General features: G+C 48.2%; 1 protein-coding gene across 20 annotated transcripts; it reads left to right on the top strand.

Moving 5' to 3' along the window:
• The first annotated feature begins 6,840 nt into the window (after window positions 1-6,840).
• Window positions 6,841-13,724, top strand: LOC122386708 (protein DDI1 homolog 2-like). Of its 20 annotated transcripts, none has more exons than XM_043376163.1 (9): window positions 6,850-7,397; window positions 8,557-8,666; window positions 9,262-9,424; window positions 9,866-10,006; window positions 10,488-10,742; window positions 11,090-11,322; window positions 11,625-11,814; window positions 12,330-12,520; window positions 12,894-13,724. In XM_043376163.1, the coding sequence occupies exons 2-9, from the start codon at window positions 8,574-8,576 to the stop codon at window positions 12,981-12,983; spliced, it is 1,356 nt and encodes a 451-aa protein (XP_043232098.1). In that variant the 5' UTR covers window positions 6,850-7,397; window positions 8,557-8,573; the 3' UTR covers window positions 12,984-13,724. The 20 variants fall into 20 exon arrangements, with proteins under 20 accessions (XP_043232113.1, XP_043232116.1, XP_043232098.1 ...); XM_043376170.1 differs by having other exon boundaries at window positions 6,851-6,862; XM_043376165.1 differs by having other exon boundaries at window positions 6,891-6,930.
• The last annotated feature ends 1,754 nt before the right edge of the window (window positions 13,725-15,478 follow it).

Here is a 15,478-nt window from a genome sequence, read left to right as displayed (position 1 = left end):
TTTGACGTCATCAATTTTGAACATTTTGTTGGCCGCCGCTATAGCTTGGTCAAAAGAGGAGGTATCGATCTAAAATTTGGTATGTAGATAGAAGAGCGCAGGGACTATCATATGTTCTCCTTGTTTTTAAAATTCGAAAATTAGGTATTTGGGAATGTTTTGAGTTTTTCTAAAAAAAATCAATTGTTTAATTTTTTTGTCAAAATCCCAAAAGTTTAAAAATCTGAGAGAGCAGTTTTGTAGCGCCGTCGTTTGTCTATACGACCACACAAAGCATTTTGAAATTGCTTGTTAACTGTAGATTTTGTGAGCGTTTAAAGATGTCATGCATTTTGCTCATTTTTTGCTCGAACATGACTTCAGTTTGACCTCGGTAACTCTTAACCTAAGGTGACCTTTGACTTGAAATTTTTGTGTGAAGGTGTCAAATTGATGCTCGGGAAGGTACTGAAAATTTGGCGCCGTTTTCTTGCTATTCAGGAAAAACCACAAGGGGCCATATTGCCCCCTCCCCTCCTCCAACGGGGTGAGGGTTTAAGGTCAAATTTTCAAGCTGCCCTTTTAAGGTCCAATTACCTCTGGCTCATTCGGCGCGTCTCGACGAGTGAAACACGATGCTGGCAAAATAAATGCTTTACCTACCTTTCTTGAGAACAAAAATTGTTTTAAAACATTGTTTCGTAAAAACCGTTATAGGTACCCATTTAGAGTTATTGTCCTCTAGAGGGTTAACCCGCGCCCCACTGGGGTGGGGGGCTATTCATAGCCTCCTCCCGTTTTTCTGCAATAACTTCCAAACCGCTTGACGTATCGACGCCAAACTTTCAGTATCTTCGGCTGCATCAATTTGACACCTTGTGTCAAAATTTGAACTTCGTAGCTATCATAGGTCGGTCGGAAATGACGTCAGAGTGACGTCATGTTCGGCCGATTTCGACGCAAAACATTGAACCACGGCAATCGCTCCCAAGGGCTCAGTTTTTAAGCTAGATCCAATTTCTTTGCATGAGAGGACTCAGAATAGACTACGCTATCAAATTTCTATCTCGGATTTTCGAAATTTTGAAAATTTCGAAAATCTTATATAATAAAATTCAAAATTTACATTTTTACATTTTTTCAAAAAGTTTTTGACTTTTCGAAAAAAACCGGAATACCTATATGTGATAAAACGCGTTATTATATGATTCTAGCAAGTTTTAGCTAAACATCTTCAAAAATGGCCAAGTTGTACGCATTATTGCAAAAAATTCACAATTATTAATTTTTCAAATCAATTTTTCACCACGTATTTGACATCGTACGCTAATATAAATAGCACCATCGTGTTCCTGAGCTCAAATTGCATCCAATAGACACCTTTTCTGTTGAAAAATTATAACTTCAAAATTTGACATTTTTTTACCTGAAAGTGACCTGACCTAAGCTAATTCGACTCAAAATGACCTCGAATGACACAGACGACATCAAATTCAAAATCTTTGGCCTAACTGGACCATAAAATATGTGTCACGTGACTGACGCATGATATATTTTCGTGACCTGTGATGACCTGACCTTGACCTGAAAATCAAAGTACAAGTTTGGTACCCTCAGGGTATCTAGAGAATCTGTTCACGAGTGTGTGAACCAAAAATGAGCCTGATCTGACTTGTAAGACGGCGGCCAGAGCCCAAAACGTGAACAAGCCAAAATGCTAATAATTTTTACTTTGACCTGACCTGTGACGTCATCGGTGACCTCGAGGTCAATGAAGTTAGGTTTCGCTCGACAGTTTTTCCGGGGCTATCAGAAACCGTTTGAATTTTGACGATCGGCCCAGTAGTTTCGGAGTTAGGAGGGGGGGGGCTATGAATAGCCCCCCCCCCCCCAGTAGGGCGTGTTATACGCAGACCCCAGTGGGGCGCGGGTTATACGCTGACCTGAGGTCAATTCTGAGGACTCAATCCAGAAAGAACGTTAAAAGGGGTCAACTGAATGCGCTTTTCCGTGGCGCTGTGACTCTACTGGTCCCCGAGTTATGCGTCGGTGTTTCAAAAAATGTTTAAATATGCAACATTTTACATTTGATGACCTCTGCTGACCTGACCTTTGACCTTACCTGAGCCGAGTTGGAAGATGGAGTTCAAACACCCCCGCGGCTCGGCACGGTTGGTGCCGAGCACCGGCCAGGCGCGGATATAAATGCATAGAAACTTACTGTTCGCCAGCTGCTGAGCATTAGGAAGTGGGTGGTCCGAACAACACATGAGAATTGAGATAAAATGCCCCATGTTTTTTTTCCCGCGAACTACTGACTACTGGGGTGTTTTACGTAATTACTTCGGTCATCGAGAAAAACGCCGCGCGCTCAATCAAAATATACCTACCCAATTGATCATAAACCAACCGGGCATGAGAGGCGTTAGATAAGAGTTGTTCAAAATATATACATATATAAGTTGTTAACCAGCAAAGTGCACCATAAAAGAACGCTGCGATGCATAATCAGACAACAAAACATAAAAATCCCTCACAAGTCACAAAACACATTTTTTGGCTATGTCTCTATAAATAGGCATCACAATTTCTTTCCAGTCTGCTCATTTAATGATCATGCGTATGGGTACCTACATTATACCTATAGACGAGAGGATGCTTCGCCAGAACCTTCCCAGTTCCCACTTCCAAGGAACATCGGTGACGCGTTTTACCTCGATGGGGCGACTTGGCCCGGTCTACGTTACGGGTCTGTTCAACATTTACAGCGTCGATTGGTTCACTCCTTACTTTGAGCTTGCCTGCTTTTGATTGATAAACCCGGTAGGCCCTGCCCCCTGGGTATTTTCCGTATAGGTAGGTATCTACCTATAGGAACGACCGCCTGAGGAGGGGTACCGTGGCCTGTCACCGCGGGGAAACCCGAGCTCTACAGGGTGTCCGGATAGTTCTGGCGCTTTTCAACATTTTCTAAAACAAATGCCATTGGTTCATAGATACTAATCAATGGATCAAAACAATGACCAGGGACACCAAGCCACATGCTTCCGCTACGTGCTCATTCAATGTAACCACCGTCGGCGCCGACGACGGCCTCGACGTAGGGGAGGAAGCGTCTGCGGGTTTTGACGATGCGGGGCATTTCCAGGTCCTCCCATGCTGTCATGATGCGAGTCTTCAGCGACTCCAGGTTGGGGTGAGAAATGGCCTAGATCCTGTTCTACAAAACGCGTAGCACGCCTTAGTCGAGCGGGTCAGGTTAGGAGAATAAGGCGGCCTAATCTCATTTCGCCACGGTGATCTGGCCCGGCAAGCTCCTCTGTCAGTTTAGCTTGAATGGCGGCGGCGTTGTTGGAGGGTGCTCTGTGCTGTTGAAATGCGAAGTGACCCTTAGGGCATGTCGTCTTGACCCTCGGATTGATGTGGCTGTCCAGGAACCCCTCGTGGGCCAGCCTGTTATTCATTTATTCGACATTGACGAAGATGATGGGACATTTTTGTCCATCAGACCCCCGCACTTTCTTCGATTGCCGCGCTGAAATGCTGCTCCGTTCCCATATCGCGTTCGAAACGGTCTGAGGATATTTTTTAAGGAATTCCCGAGTCGAAATAAACCTTTACCTGCTAAACCATTCATCGAAAAACGCCGCATCGCGCTGCAACTCGCGCCTCGTTCAAGTCGCACCCGGCCGCCGCGCGCAGGCATTCAGCGACAAGGCGCATCTTCGCCCATCTACCCATCACTGAAAACGATTTCAAGGTCATATTTACACGACCCCTGGCTGAGCAATCAACGAGGGGTCATGTCTGTGATGATTGGCTGAATGTCCAATAATCACAGCGCGCGTTACACGGCGTCCAAAAGAAGCGCCAGGACTTTCCGGACACCCTGTATACCTTTATTACCTACCTACTCGCTGACCAAAGGAGCTTTCGAAGGGTAGGTACCTATTAGGTACGCGTTCGGCGCAACGCCACCAACTTCCTGGTCCTTCTAAAGGTGAAAAGTCTGACGACGGCGGAGAAGAAACTGGCGGAAACGTTGTAAAGCCAACATGATTTCAGTTTTCAACTCAATACGGGCGAGCCCGGGATGAAAAACCGACAACTAACACCAGTGACACATGCACCTGCCCTCAAGAAGCATTCCAAGTTCCAACTGATAACATAGGTATGACAAAATGAATATGGTAACGCAACGCTTTCGTTTCGATTGGCCTGTTGGCTGGTAAAATACATGGTGACTGACTGCAATAAGCGATGGCGATGGTCACTTATGCAGATTGCAGGTCCCGGTCGAGGACCGAGGTCACCATAATCGAAACGACAATGAAATTGGCTACTGGGGACTTCCAAGTCCCTAGCCCCTTCGTCGTGATTCCAGCCCTACATGAGTCTCAATATATGAGGTTATTCCTGAGAGTGAGAACTATACCGCCGTAGGGTTGGCAGTCGAATAGTCCTGATCGTCGTTTGTTTCATTTTAACCCGCGCACCGACGGTGGTCTGCGCCAACTTCGCACCGACGGGGGGGGGGGGGATGACCGCCCCCCCCTAAGATCTCGAGAACGAAGCAAGATAGCGACAAGCGGTAAACGGCATCGGATACGCACGGACAAGGTCTACATTTTTACAAAGGTCATTTTCAGGTCAGGTCAAAGATGACGTCACAGGGGTCAAAAAAGTCGAAATGGCGGCGCTAGATATGGGGAGAGTTTTTCTCGAATAACTTTCGAACTAGTCAAGATAGGAACAAACTAGGGGCACCATCGTGATCCTCTCGTCAATCCGCATCGAATGATATATATGTTGACCTCGAAAGGTCAAGGTCAAAGGTTGACCTCAGGTCACGTAACCTCGAAGTCATCATATATCATTCGATGCGTCTTGACGAGCTGAACACAATGAGACCATTCGCGCGGCTGTATCTTGTTCCTGTACGGAGTTATTGGCAAAAAACCGCTGGTGACCTTTGATGACGTCACATGACCTTACAGCTGCCCAACAGCAAAACAGACCTCAAGGTAGTGAAGGTTGATCGTATATAAAGTCATGTATGGTATATAGTGCCATTCCGACCCGTTTTAGTGGTAAAAACAGGGAGTTGATTTTTCCCCCATTGACTTATAATGGGGAGGTCGAGAAATTGACCTGACCTTAGGTCACCGATATCAAAATTCCGAGATATACAAATTGTAGCTACTAATGACCTCATAACATCCCGCGACTTTCAAAGGCCTCCGACATCTACTGTAGCTCTGGCACGGTGACAAAGTTGCAAAAAAGTGACTTGAGGTTGGGTCATTCAAAGTGACCTGGTGACCTGACCTTAAAAGTTAGGAGGTTCAAACTTGCACACAATGTGTAAAATTGATGAGAGAATAGTCGTACCAAATTTCGCGGCGCTAGGCGCCGCGGTTTTCCCGCTATTCGCGAAAAACCTCAGGGGGGGGGGCGGATATCCGCTCCGCCCCCCCCCGTCGGTGCGCGTGTTAACCCGCGCCCCGTAGGGGGGGGGCCGAAACGGCCCCCCCTGTCCTTTTCGGTCGATATCTCCTAAACGGCTGGAGATATCGCCACCAAACTTTCAGGACCCCTCCGGGCATCAAATTTACACATTGTGACCAAAAATTTTTCCAGAGGCTGTGATAGGTTGGCCACAAATGACGTCAGAGTGACGTCATGTTCTGTCATTTTCGACCGAAAAAAGACCTTCGCGAGAAGACCTGTCAAGCCTACAGCTTTGAAGATACAGAAAAATGATCAAGACATAAAAGGTGTAGAATTGACAGGGCTACAAAACTGCTATCTCCGATTTTTGAAATTTTTGAGTTTTGATCCCCAAAAATCAAAAAAGCATTTTTTTGGATATATTAGCCAAAAAATCCAAACAGTTTTTTGAGTTTCGAAAAAACCGGAATATATGTGATAGTACCTACCGTCTTCTATCTACATACCAAATTTCAGATCGATACCTCGTTTTTTGGCCAAGTTATAGCGAAAAAACTGTTCAAAAATGATGACGTCAAATTTTCAAACTCAATTTTTGACAATTCTAGAACTCGTAGAGCAAAACAAAGACCACCATTAGACTCCCCGTGACGAGCTGCATCGAATGGATACCCATTTTATGCAAAAATATCAACTTTGAAATTTGACCTAATTTGACCTGACCTTGACTTGACCTTCACCAAAACGTGACCTAGGCTGGCCCCAAAGGCTGCCTAACCCACATAATCGCATTTGTCATGTAAAATGGACCATAAAACATGTATCATACGACACATTCATATTGTGACCCCCGGTGACCTGACCTCGCTGTGACCTGACCTGGTATCAGTGACCTCAGATAGCAAAGTATGTGTTTGACGAACAATATACCATCGATGGTTTTCAATAAATTACCAATTTTCTCGATTTCACAGCACATTTCTTGAATTGCCTGTGAACGGTGAAAATCTGACCTTTGACCTGACCTGTGACGTCATCGGTTTGACCTAGGTCAATGAAATTTGGTCACAAGGTAGTTCCCGGGTAGGGCTATCAAACGCCGTTTGAATTTTGAAAACCGGCCGGTAACTTTCCGAGATCTTAGGGGGGGGGGGCCGAAACGGCCCCCCCCCTACGGGTGGTAGGGTCCGCCGGTAGCCCTACGGGGCGCGGGTTAAGGCTAGTGTTATTCAGCGTCAACTTTTGCTTATCCTGAGAGAGACTGATGATCCTCCAGTCTGCATCTACGAAACTCTAGCAGTGCTTAGTGTTATTTTAAGGTTTTTCTGCTATTAAGCAATAGAGCTGTATTTTAGCACGCCAGTAATGAAGAAAAACAGAAAGCTTGATGAATGAACTACATGCGCCAATAAATGTCTTGTTCGAAAATTCCGTAACCGCGCTTCGGGTCAAGCAGTCTTGCTTTTTATTTGTTGATAGCGGCTCACGCAGATAGATTTCGTAACTTACTTTTAATTAGAACATTAGGCCAATGTATTTTCTGTGAAAAGTGACAGCTCATTGTCCTAGAAATCTGCAGTGTTTGTTTGCAAGTCATTGTCGGTCCTTGTTTTCTGTGTTGGCAAGGCAGAAGGCTGTAGAATTCCTGTGTTGGTGTGGGTTCTGTGGTCTGCTCTGTAATCCGGATCTTGGTCCGGTCAGGGTGCATACTTTGAGTTGGGCGCATTTCTTTGTTGGGATTTTGAAACAAATTAAAGAATATCAAAATATCAATTAATTCTGACTTGAGGATTGTGAGCTTTGTTCCTGCTTAAATGTCATTAAGCTTTTGTTACTTGCTGCCTACGGCGTAGTTAGGCACCTACCTAGTGGCTAGCTGGAATTTTTACATTCATTCGTTCACAAAACTTGTGAACCAGAACTGGCTTTAAGCAGGCATCTTGCTTGCGTGCTTTTAACAGTCCAAGGTCAGTTGGGCAAACTAGACCTTTGGAATCAAAATATGGAGGCATCAAAAGATTGATTCCTTATGACCATATTTGGGCATAAATGCAGACCATTTCTAACTTACAAAACACTTAAAAATAAGAGAGTGTTTCAAGAAGGAGCATGCCTGATCTTGAACAGAAATGCTGGAAGTATCTCCTAAGCAAAATAATATTGCTCCTATCACAACAATTTGAATTCTATAGGTAGTGAAAGGAAATCAAGGAATTGATTCACTTTAAACAGATAATCATAATATTGATTCCCCGTCAGCTGGCTAATCATTATTTTGATTCACAGGTAATGTTAACAGATAGGCAACAATGACTTGCAAGAATACAGCATTTATCTTGCTATTATTCTCATTTAGTGGTATCCTCAGCACCACAACAGATACCTATAGCATTGTTGCACTTTACCTTCACTACATTTGATAACAATTCACAATTTTGAAATGTCAAGAATGCAAAAACTGAAGCAACAGGTAAAAACCATATAATAAATGTAAAAGCACTACAACAATGATATTAAGAGGTTTGAAAATTTCATTTTGCCATTTTACACAAATACTGATTGTTTAGTATGTGATTCATGATACAAAAATAACATACAGTGTGATTTCCTCAAAACAGCTTTTACGTGATGGACAGTGCCTCTGTCTTTTTCCCATTCACAAGGCCAAAGGGACAATTTCTTAGTTTTGAGGTAACACTTTTTGCAAACCTACCACATTTTTCTACCTTTTTAAAGAAAAATCTCACCGTCATGGGCCTTTTTTCAACCGTAACGATACATTTGAAGTCAAAAGTGTACCCAAATGAATCAAAAAATTGATTCCATGCCCATATTTGGTCATGGCTCCTCCCACCAGAATCAAATTATTGATGCCTCCATATTTTGATTCCAAAAGTCTAGTTTGCCCAACTGAGGTGCGGTTATGATAGGTATTTGTTACCAAGCCTGTGGTCTTAATTCTGCTGACCCAGACTGGAAAAAATACATGTTTTGCCGAATATGTCTGGCATAGTGGCGGGATTGTGCCAAAAACTTCAGCGCACGTTCGGCGTAACTTTGCATGCGCCCCAGTCTCTCAGTAAGCTTCTGTGCCTGCTGCTCACCCGCCTGTTTGATATTTTCCAGGTGTGCACAGTGCAGCCATGCGTCTGACTGTGACAACTGTGTCTGGAGAGTTGTACCAGCTGGACGTCAGCGATGATCTCGAGCTGGAGAACCTCAGGGCTTTTGTTCAGGTAGGGCTACGGGCTGTGTAAGCATATGTATTGCAGGGGTGGAGAAGCAATAACAGTCATTAACCTGACCTAATAGAAGGTTAGTTTGGCCTTGACATTATATAAGTTAGTTTCACTGAGACGTGTGCTTCTATGATGCATTAGCCTCATTGACCTGTGTCATAGCTCAGTTGGTACAGCATTGAACTCCTGGTAGCGAGAGCCCAAGCTCGAATCAATCGGGCGCTAGACATTTGAGACTCCTGATGGGATGGCATCCGGCTGGTGGGAGCAGCCGCAGCCAGTTGAAGTCCGTTGAGTGGGACAGGCCGTGTCCGGCTTTGAAGGGCACAAACTTAAACTATTCCGTTACCCGGCATTGCGCGATCGGACTGTAAGGGTCGGGGTCTACGCAACAAGCTCTGCTTTGCAAAGGCTCTGGCTCTGTCAATCCAACCATTCAAACGTTCCAGCCAAATGTATAATATAAATTCAGCAATGTCTAGTCATATTTTTCAACAGGTACCATTGGTTCACTATGCCCGCGGCCGGTCTCTGCTGAACCGAACACAGATACACCACACCGCCTGACGCTGCCACGTTCCCCGCCCACCAGGTGGAGACGGGTATCAGCTCGGACCAGATGATTCTGCTGCACGACGGCCGCCGGCTGACGGACGACAAGAAGAGCCTGCGCGACACCGGCATCAAGGAGGACGACGTGCTGCTGGTGGAGGCGCTGCAGCCGCCGGCCGCGCCTCCCGTCCAGCCGCAGCCCGGTACAGACGAGTCGGAGAGGAGGGGGGGGGGCAGAGTTACTGATATGAAGAAACAGTGGTGGGATAGGGTGTACCGTCATCGAGGAAAGAGAGAAGCAGAGAGTGGGAAGGGAAAGCATTGCCTTCACGTGGTTAAACATGGGAGAACAGTAGGGTTGCTGGAACGAGTGGAAGGAGCTGGCTACCATCTGAGTGATCACAATACGGACTGGGACCGAATAGGGTGAGGAAGTTTGCGATGCTTAAAGTTTGTTAGTAATATGTTGTGTGCTTTAAGTTGATCAGATTGTGTAAGCGAAAACAATTGGTGTAAACCTAGCGTTAAAATATGCTGATGGGTGCTTCCGAACATTTTTGCTCGTAATATCACGTCGGGGTAAAAGGTTCCTCGCTGTCCTAGCGACGTGATACACACACTCTAGTTCGCTGTCTGTATGACAGGTGGCGGCAGCGGCGCGACGGCGGCGCAGCAGGATGACCCGCGCTTCATCCGCGACATGTTCCTGGCCAACCGCGACCAGCTGGCACTGCTCAAACAAAACAACCCGCGGCTGGCCGACGCCCTGCTCAGCAACGACCTCGGTCAGTTGGCATGGGTATTCATAGCGGACCAGAAGGGCTAAGCAGTAATGAATGAATACGGTTGGAGGAGGAGAGTGTCTTAAGGTCAATATCCGGCCAACTGTGACTGTTTGGTTTGATTTGAGCGGAAAACAGAATTAACAGAATACTGATGTCGATGTCGCCCTTTTTTGCTACTGGCTGATGAACTGAGTACAGACTGATTCATTAAATATCTCTTGCCCCCCCCCCCCCCCAGGCTGACTATGCAGCTCTTGATATTCCTGTTTTGGGTAGAGATATTAACCACCTTTCGTACGGGATACGGAAGGGCTCGTGTTTATAATCATTCTCAGAGCTTTCATGACATTCTCTCTCCTTTATGCAGAACGTTTCATAGCTTACTCCTCCGTCCCTTTGCAGATCGTTCTACTCCCCAATCGGCTTACTCCCCCATTCCCTTGCAGAGCGTTTCACGGTCTACTCCCTCGTCCTCTCGCAGAGCGTTTCACGGCGGTGCTGAACGAGCAGCAGAAGGCGCGCGCCGACCGCGAGCGGATGCGCATGCGGATGCTGTCGGCGGACCCGTTCGACGCCGAGGCGCAGCGGCTGATTGCCGAGGAGATTCGCCAGAAGAACATCGACGCCAACATGGAGGCGGCGCTGGAGCACCACCCGGAGAGCTTCGGATCCGTGGTGATGCTCTACATCAACTGCCGCGTCAACGGACACCCCGTCAAGGCCTTCATCGACTCGGGTCAGTCGCTGACGCAGGCACTGTTTCACTCATTCACATCCATAGTCAGTCAGTTTTAGAAGGAAGTGGTGGAATGGGAAGGAGAGCCACCGTCTATGACATTTGGTGAAAGGAATTAACTGAGATGGATAATTCGCCTATAGACATAATTGTACATTGAGCAGTTACATATTTGCGATTGTATTTTGTGCACCAGTCGAATGTGTGAGCCTTGGGCATCTCCATCAGCCCGTTCTCTGCCGTCTATAGCATAGCTCCGCGGCTCGGCCGCCGCGACTGCCATAGGGAGACTGGGACACTTCACTCTGTGTATCAGCGTGTCTGACCGGTGCCATCATTCCCCACAGGCGCCCAGACAACCATTATGTCAGCGGCGTGCGCCGAGCGGTGTCACATCATGCGCCTGGTGGACACACGCTGGTCCGGCGTGGCCAAGGGCGTCGGCACGCAGCGCATCCTCGGTCGGGTGCACATGGGTCAGATCCAGATCGAGGACGTGTTCCTGACGTCGTCGTTCTCTATCCTGGAAGAGCAGCCCATGGACATGCTACTCGGACTGGACATGCTGAAGAGACATCAGGTGAGACGGCAGCCTGTTCTATCAGGCTCGTGTACGGCTCTCCAGCAAGAGTGGCTGGTCAGCCGATTTGTTTTTGGGATAATAACTTTAAATGACACAAACACTTCAGTAAAATTACTCTACTTAATTCACTTGATCCACTTACCACTTGATCCTTGGAGGGCTGAAAGTTCTAGCATTCGCGCCTTCGGCTCTGGCCCGTGTCAACAACTTAGTTTCTGTGTATCTTTTCTCCGTCGCCCTGTCGTCATTCTGGGCCTGACCTGCCTCCCTCCAGCCTCTGACTTGTTCTCTATCTCCAGTGTCTGATCGATCTGAAGGCGAACGTGCTGCACATCGGCACCACGTCCACGAGCACGCCGTTCCTCTCGGAGTCGGATCTGCCGCCGTGCGCGCGGCTCAGCGGCGGCACGGAGTCGGGTGGCGAGCCCATGGAGACGGCCGACGCCGAGATGGCGCGCGCGCTGAGAGAGAGCGCCGCAGCCGCCGCCGGTGAGTGCCGCGGTGACCGTGACTGCGCAGAGCATATGGTTATAGTCTATACTCTGTTCCGTTTCAAGCTTGCAGCCGAAGTGCCCTGCTGAAAGCAGTGCGTGATTTATGTATATACAGCTCTTACATTTTAAGACGCAAATTCTTGAGCGGAGGAGCGATCTGCCAAAGAAACTCTGACTGCAAGCTTGATATGGAACAGACTATGGGGCTTGGTAGGGGTTAGGCTTTTGGGCTTGGCTAGGCTGTTGAATTTGTTTACGCTAAGTAGCTGTGCGTGTGCTATCTTCTTTGGCTCCTACCTCAAAAGGAGTGTTTAGGTCTTAGGATGAAATGATTAAAAGTCGTTGATCATATTATACCATGTTCAAGGCTCATGCTTGACGTATGGGCTTACATCACATAAAAGTAAGGTACAATGCTTTAGAGGGTCGGGTAGAGTCGCACTGCTAGTCTTTCCCCCTCGCCATTGCCGCTCTACTGCTGCGTTTCGCTAGAACGCCTCTCTGTTGCAGCCGCGTCGGGTGCGGCTGGCCCGTCTGCCCCTGCTGCCGCCCCCTCCCCCAACCCCGCCTCTGCTGCTGCCCCGGCCGCCCCCGCCCCCGCCGCCTCCGGGGCCGGCGCTGGGGATCAGCTGACGCCAACAGACAAGTTTTCCGAGGCTGACGTGGCGTCAATAGTCAAATTGGGCTTTACACGTCAGCAGGTATGTGATCCGCCGGTGCTGCCATTGCAGTGTATCGCTACTTATCACTGTATTGCGTTGGTGCTGTAGCGCTTGAGGCTACTCTTATGGCATTCATAGGCCCTGTCGTAGACGCAAATCGTAGTTACTTCTAGTTCAGCATCGTCTCGCCTAGCCGTGTCTTTAAAGTGTTATGTCGCCAAAAGACGAATGCATTCTTACGAACGAATGAATATTATCTTTATTCGTTTAGCCAAGATTAGTTTACTAATACGTTTAGCTTCTCTCTATTGAACTTGTGAAACTTCTTTTTCTCCGGCCGTCTCTCTCCCCTCTCCTCCATCCCCCTCTTCCCGTTCCTCCGCTGAGCTGACTCCTGTGCTGTTCCCCGCAGGTCGTCCAAGAGCTAAGAAGGTTTAACGGTGACACGACTCAGGCGACGGGCGCGCTGCTGGCCCGCTCGCTGCAGCTGCCCAAGCCCTGACACCGCCTGCCACCCGGTGGGGCTGGGGTGACTGGGCCGGGCGGGCACCGACTGTCGCCCGCGATCTGACTATGCGTCCGTCCAGCGGTGGCGACGGCCGGGAGGGGTGAAATGGACGGGGTTTTAAGGGACTGACGGACCTGGGGCGAACTGAGAGACCGGTGGGCTCTGACAAAGTCATAATATGACCGGCGGGAGGGCGGAACTACGGCAGGGCTGCGATGAGACTGTCGCGGGGCTTTGGTCGGAGTGTGACGAGCCGTAACTGGATGTGACGTGGTCGGCGTTTGGCCAGTGGAGCCGGAGTGAGATTCTCAGCCCGTCCTCGGCGTGTGGCCGTGTTCAAAGGGCGGCTTTGTGAAGCGGGTTGGTCAAACCGCGTCCCGCCCCGACCACCGACCGACAGGCAAATCACCGAGTGGACACAATTAGCTGTTTACTGCCGCGAGGCTCCCTCCACAGGAGCTATCAGTTTTGTATGCGAATTAAGACTTTTGCAATCGTATGTCAAAAATCATGAAATGTAGACAGGCGACGGCCAGATCATGATATTCCATCTCTGGGTGTTTCACGACTGTTCGCGAATACCTCATCTCAAATATCTCAAGTAGGCTACAAAGGAGCACAATCAATTTGCATCTGCGTATTATGTTCCATGATGGTGTTGAGCAGTGAGCTCTTTCCAGTGTACGTGAAAAACCATATTTAAGCGTGTGCATTTTAATACATAACGTGACTGATTTTTGTATGTGAACTGGCTCAATGGGGGATTGATGAAAATAGTTTTAAACCAGATAAATCATATTTACCCTTTTTGAAAATATTGTAACGACTAACGTCAATGAACCAAGGAAACCTGCCGGCTCGAATCAACAATCGTACCGTACAATAATAACCAGTTGGGCGAAGAACGAGCGAGTGAGCTAGTGAGCCCTGCACGTGCGGAAGGGCGAGAGGATACTTCCAACGGGCTTGTGCAAAGCACCCTTCTAACCGGTCGCTAGCGGTGTGCCAAATTTGAACGCAATCGGCCCAGCCGTTCCTGAGATCTGGAAGCGGCATTCTGCACGTGCGCACGTGCAAACGGGGTCCAAACTGACTTTTGCACGGCACCCTACTACTGGCCCCCAACCGTGTACCAAATTTGAGCGCAATCGGCCCAGCCGTTCTCGAGATCTGGGAGCGCCCCTGCACGTGCGCACGTGCAGTAGCACCCAAACCGCAACACATGGGAATGCATTGCCTGGTGGGTGCCTACCTGTATGCCAAATTTCAGCGAAATCGCCCGAGTAATTACCGAGTTATTGAAATGGGAACAAATTTGGCACCTCTTCTTTTTGCATTTTGCACGTGCAGTGGGGGTCGTTCACATAGGTCAAGAGTATCTGACCTTTGTTAGAAGGGATGCAGCTACCCTACAAAAATTACCGCAAGACAATCACCCAAGCGGCTGCTGAGATATGGGCCTCTCAAAATCACTACTTTTGCAAAACAGCTTGAACACCCTTGACTTTTCACGTGGCACGTGCCACGACGGTCACTGAGATGTATCAAAAGTAGTCAATTAAGGGGTAGAAGGGATGGGGATCCGGCTACCCAGCAAAAAAGACCGCAGGCCAATCGGTCCAGCGGTTGCTGAGATATAAGCCTCTCAAAAGCGTTACAGGCCGGGCGGGGCCGGGCCGCTCATACTGAGATTTTTCCGTTATATTGAAAAGACTCGCTACGCTCGCTCGCTCGTAAATCAAAGGGGGGCACGGTGCCCCGGTGCCCTCCCCGTTCCGCCGCCTATGCCCCGAAAAAAAAAAACCCATAGCAGCCACACTTTATGACGTTCTAACAGGTCCCGATGTTCCCGACTTTCGGGTCATTGACCTGACCTGGAAGGTCAACTGATGACCTATGGACTTTAAAATTGGCTATCACCAGCTTCCTCTTGTCACGGGCAACAGGTTCGTTTTTTCCGCGAAGCTCTAGCTCGATCAGGGGCCAAACGCGAGAGGGGTCGTACCTCCCCCCCCCCCCCCACTTGTGCCGTCGAGGGATGCAACATGGCTGTGCCGGTGAGGACCCGCGCCGTGCTGTGGGAGGGTGAGGCGTTTTACAACCCCCCTCCCTCCCTCGGGCTTTTCGCGAATATCTAAAAAAAAAGTGGCAACGCGCAGCGCCGCCGTTTTTTGGTTCACATGTTTGCATCCTTTCCGCACCTGTAAAAATTTCAGACCCGGGTCGTTTAAGGCCAGGCCATCAGGTCACCTCAAGTGACCTTACCTAAAAAAGTTCAAAGGCTCGCAATAGGGCTATACCGACTGAACGATCACTTCGAAACCTTCAGCGATTGATAACAGTAACAGTATGTATAAAATGTGCATCTCATATTTTTTATATATGTGACCGAAGGTCAGGTCATTTTTGCAACGTCTCCATCATCAGTCTTTGGAGACTAAATTGAAATGCGCCTCTTCTGGACGAATGTCGTCTTAACACGCGCACTG

This window comes from Amphibalanus amphitrite, unplaced genomic scaffold (genome assembly GCF_019059575.1).
Source record: "Amphibalanus amphitrite isolate SeventyFive unplaced genomic scaffold, NRLGWU_Aamphi_draft 000260F_arrow, whole genome shotgun sequence".
In the NCBI taxonomy this organism is placed as follows: Eukaryota; Metazoa; Arthropoda; class Thecostraca; order Balanomorpha; family Balanidae; genus Amphibalanus; species Amphibalanus amphitrite.
This window is presented reverse-complemented; position numbering and strand designations above follow the sequence as displayed.

Coding starts and splice junctions, on each gene's coding strand:
- LOC122386708 (XM_043376163.1), top strand. CDS start 8,574: ATGCGTCTGACTGTGACAACTGTGTCTGGAGAGTTGTACCAGCTGGAC. Junction 11,323..11,624: donor ACATGCTGAAGAGACATCAG/GTGAGACGGCAG, acceptor CTCTATCTCCAG/TGTCTGATCGATCTGAAGGC. Junction 12,521..12,893: donor TGGGCTTTACACGTCAGCAG/GTATGTGATCCG, acceptor TGTTCCCCGCAG/GTCGTCCAAGAGCTAAGAAG.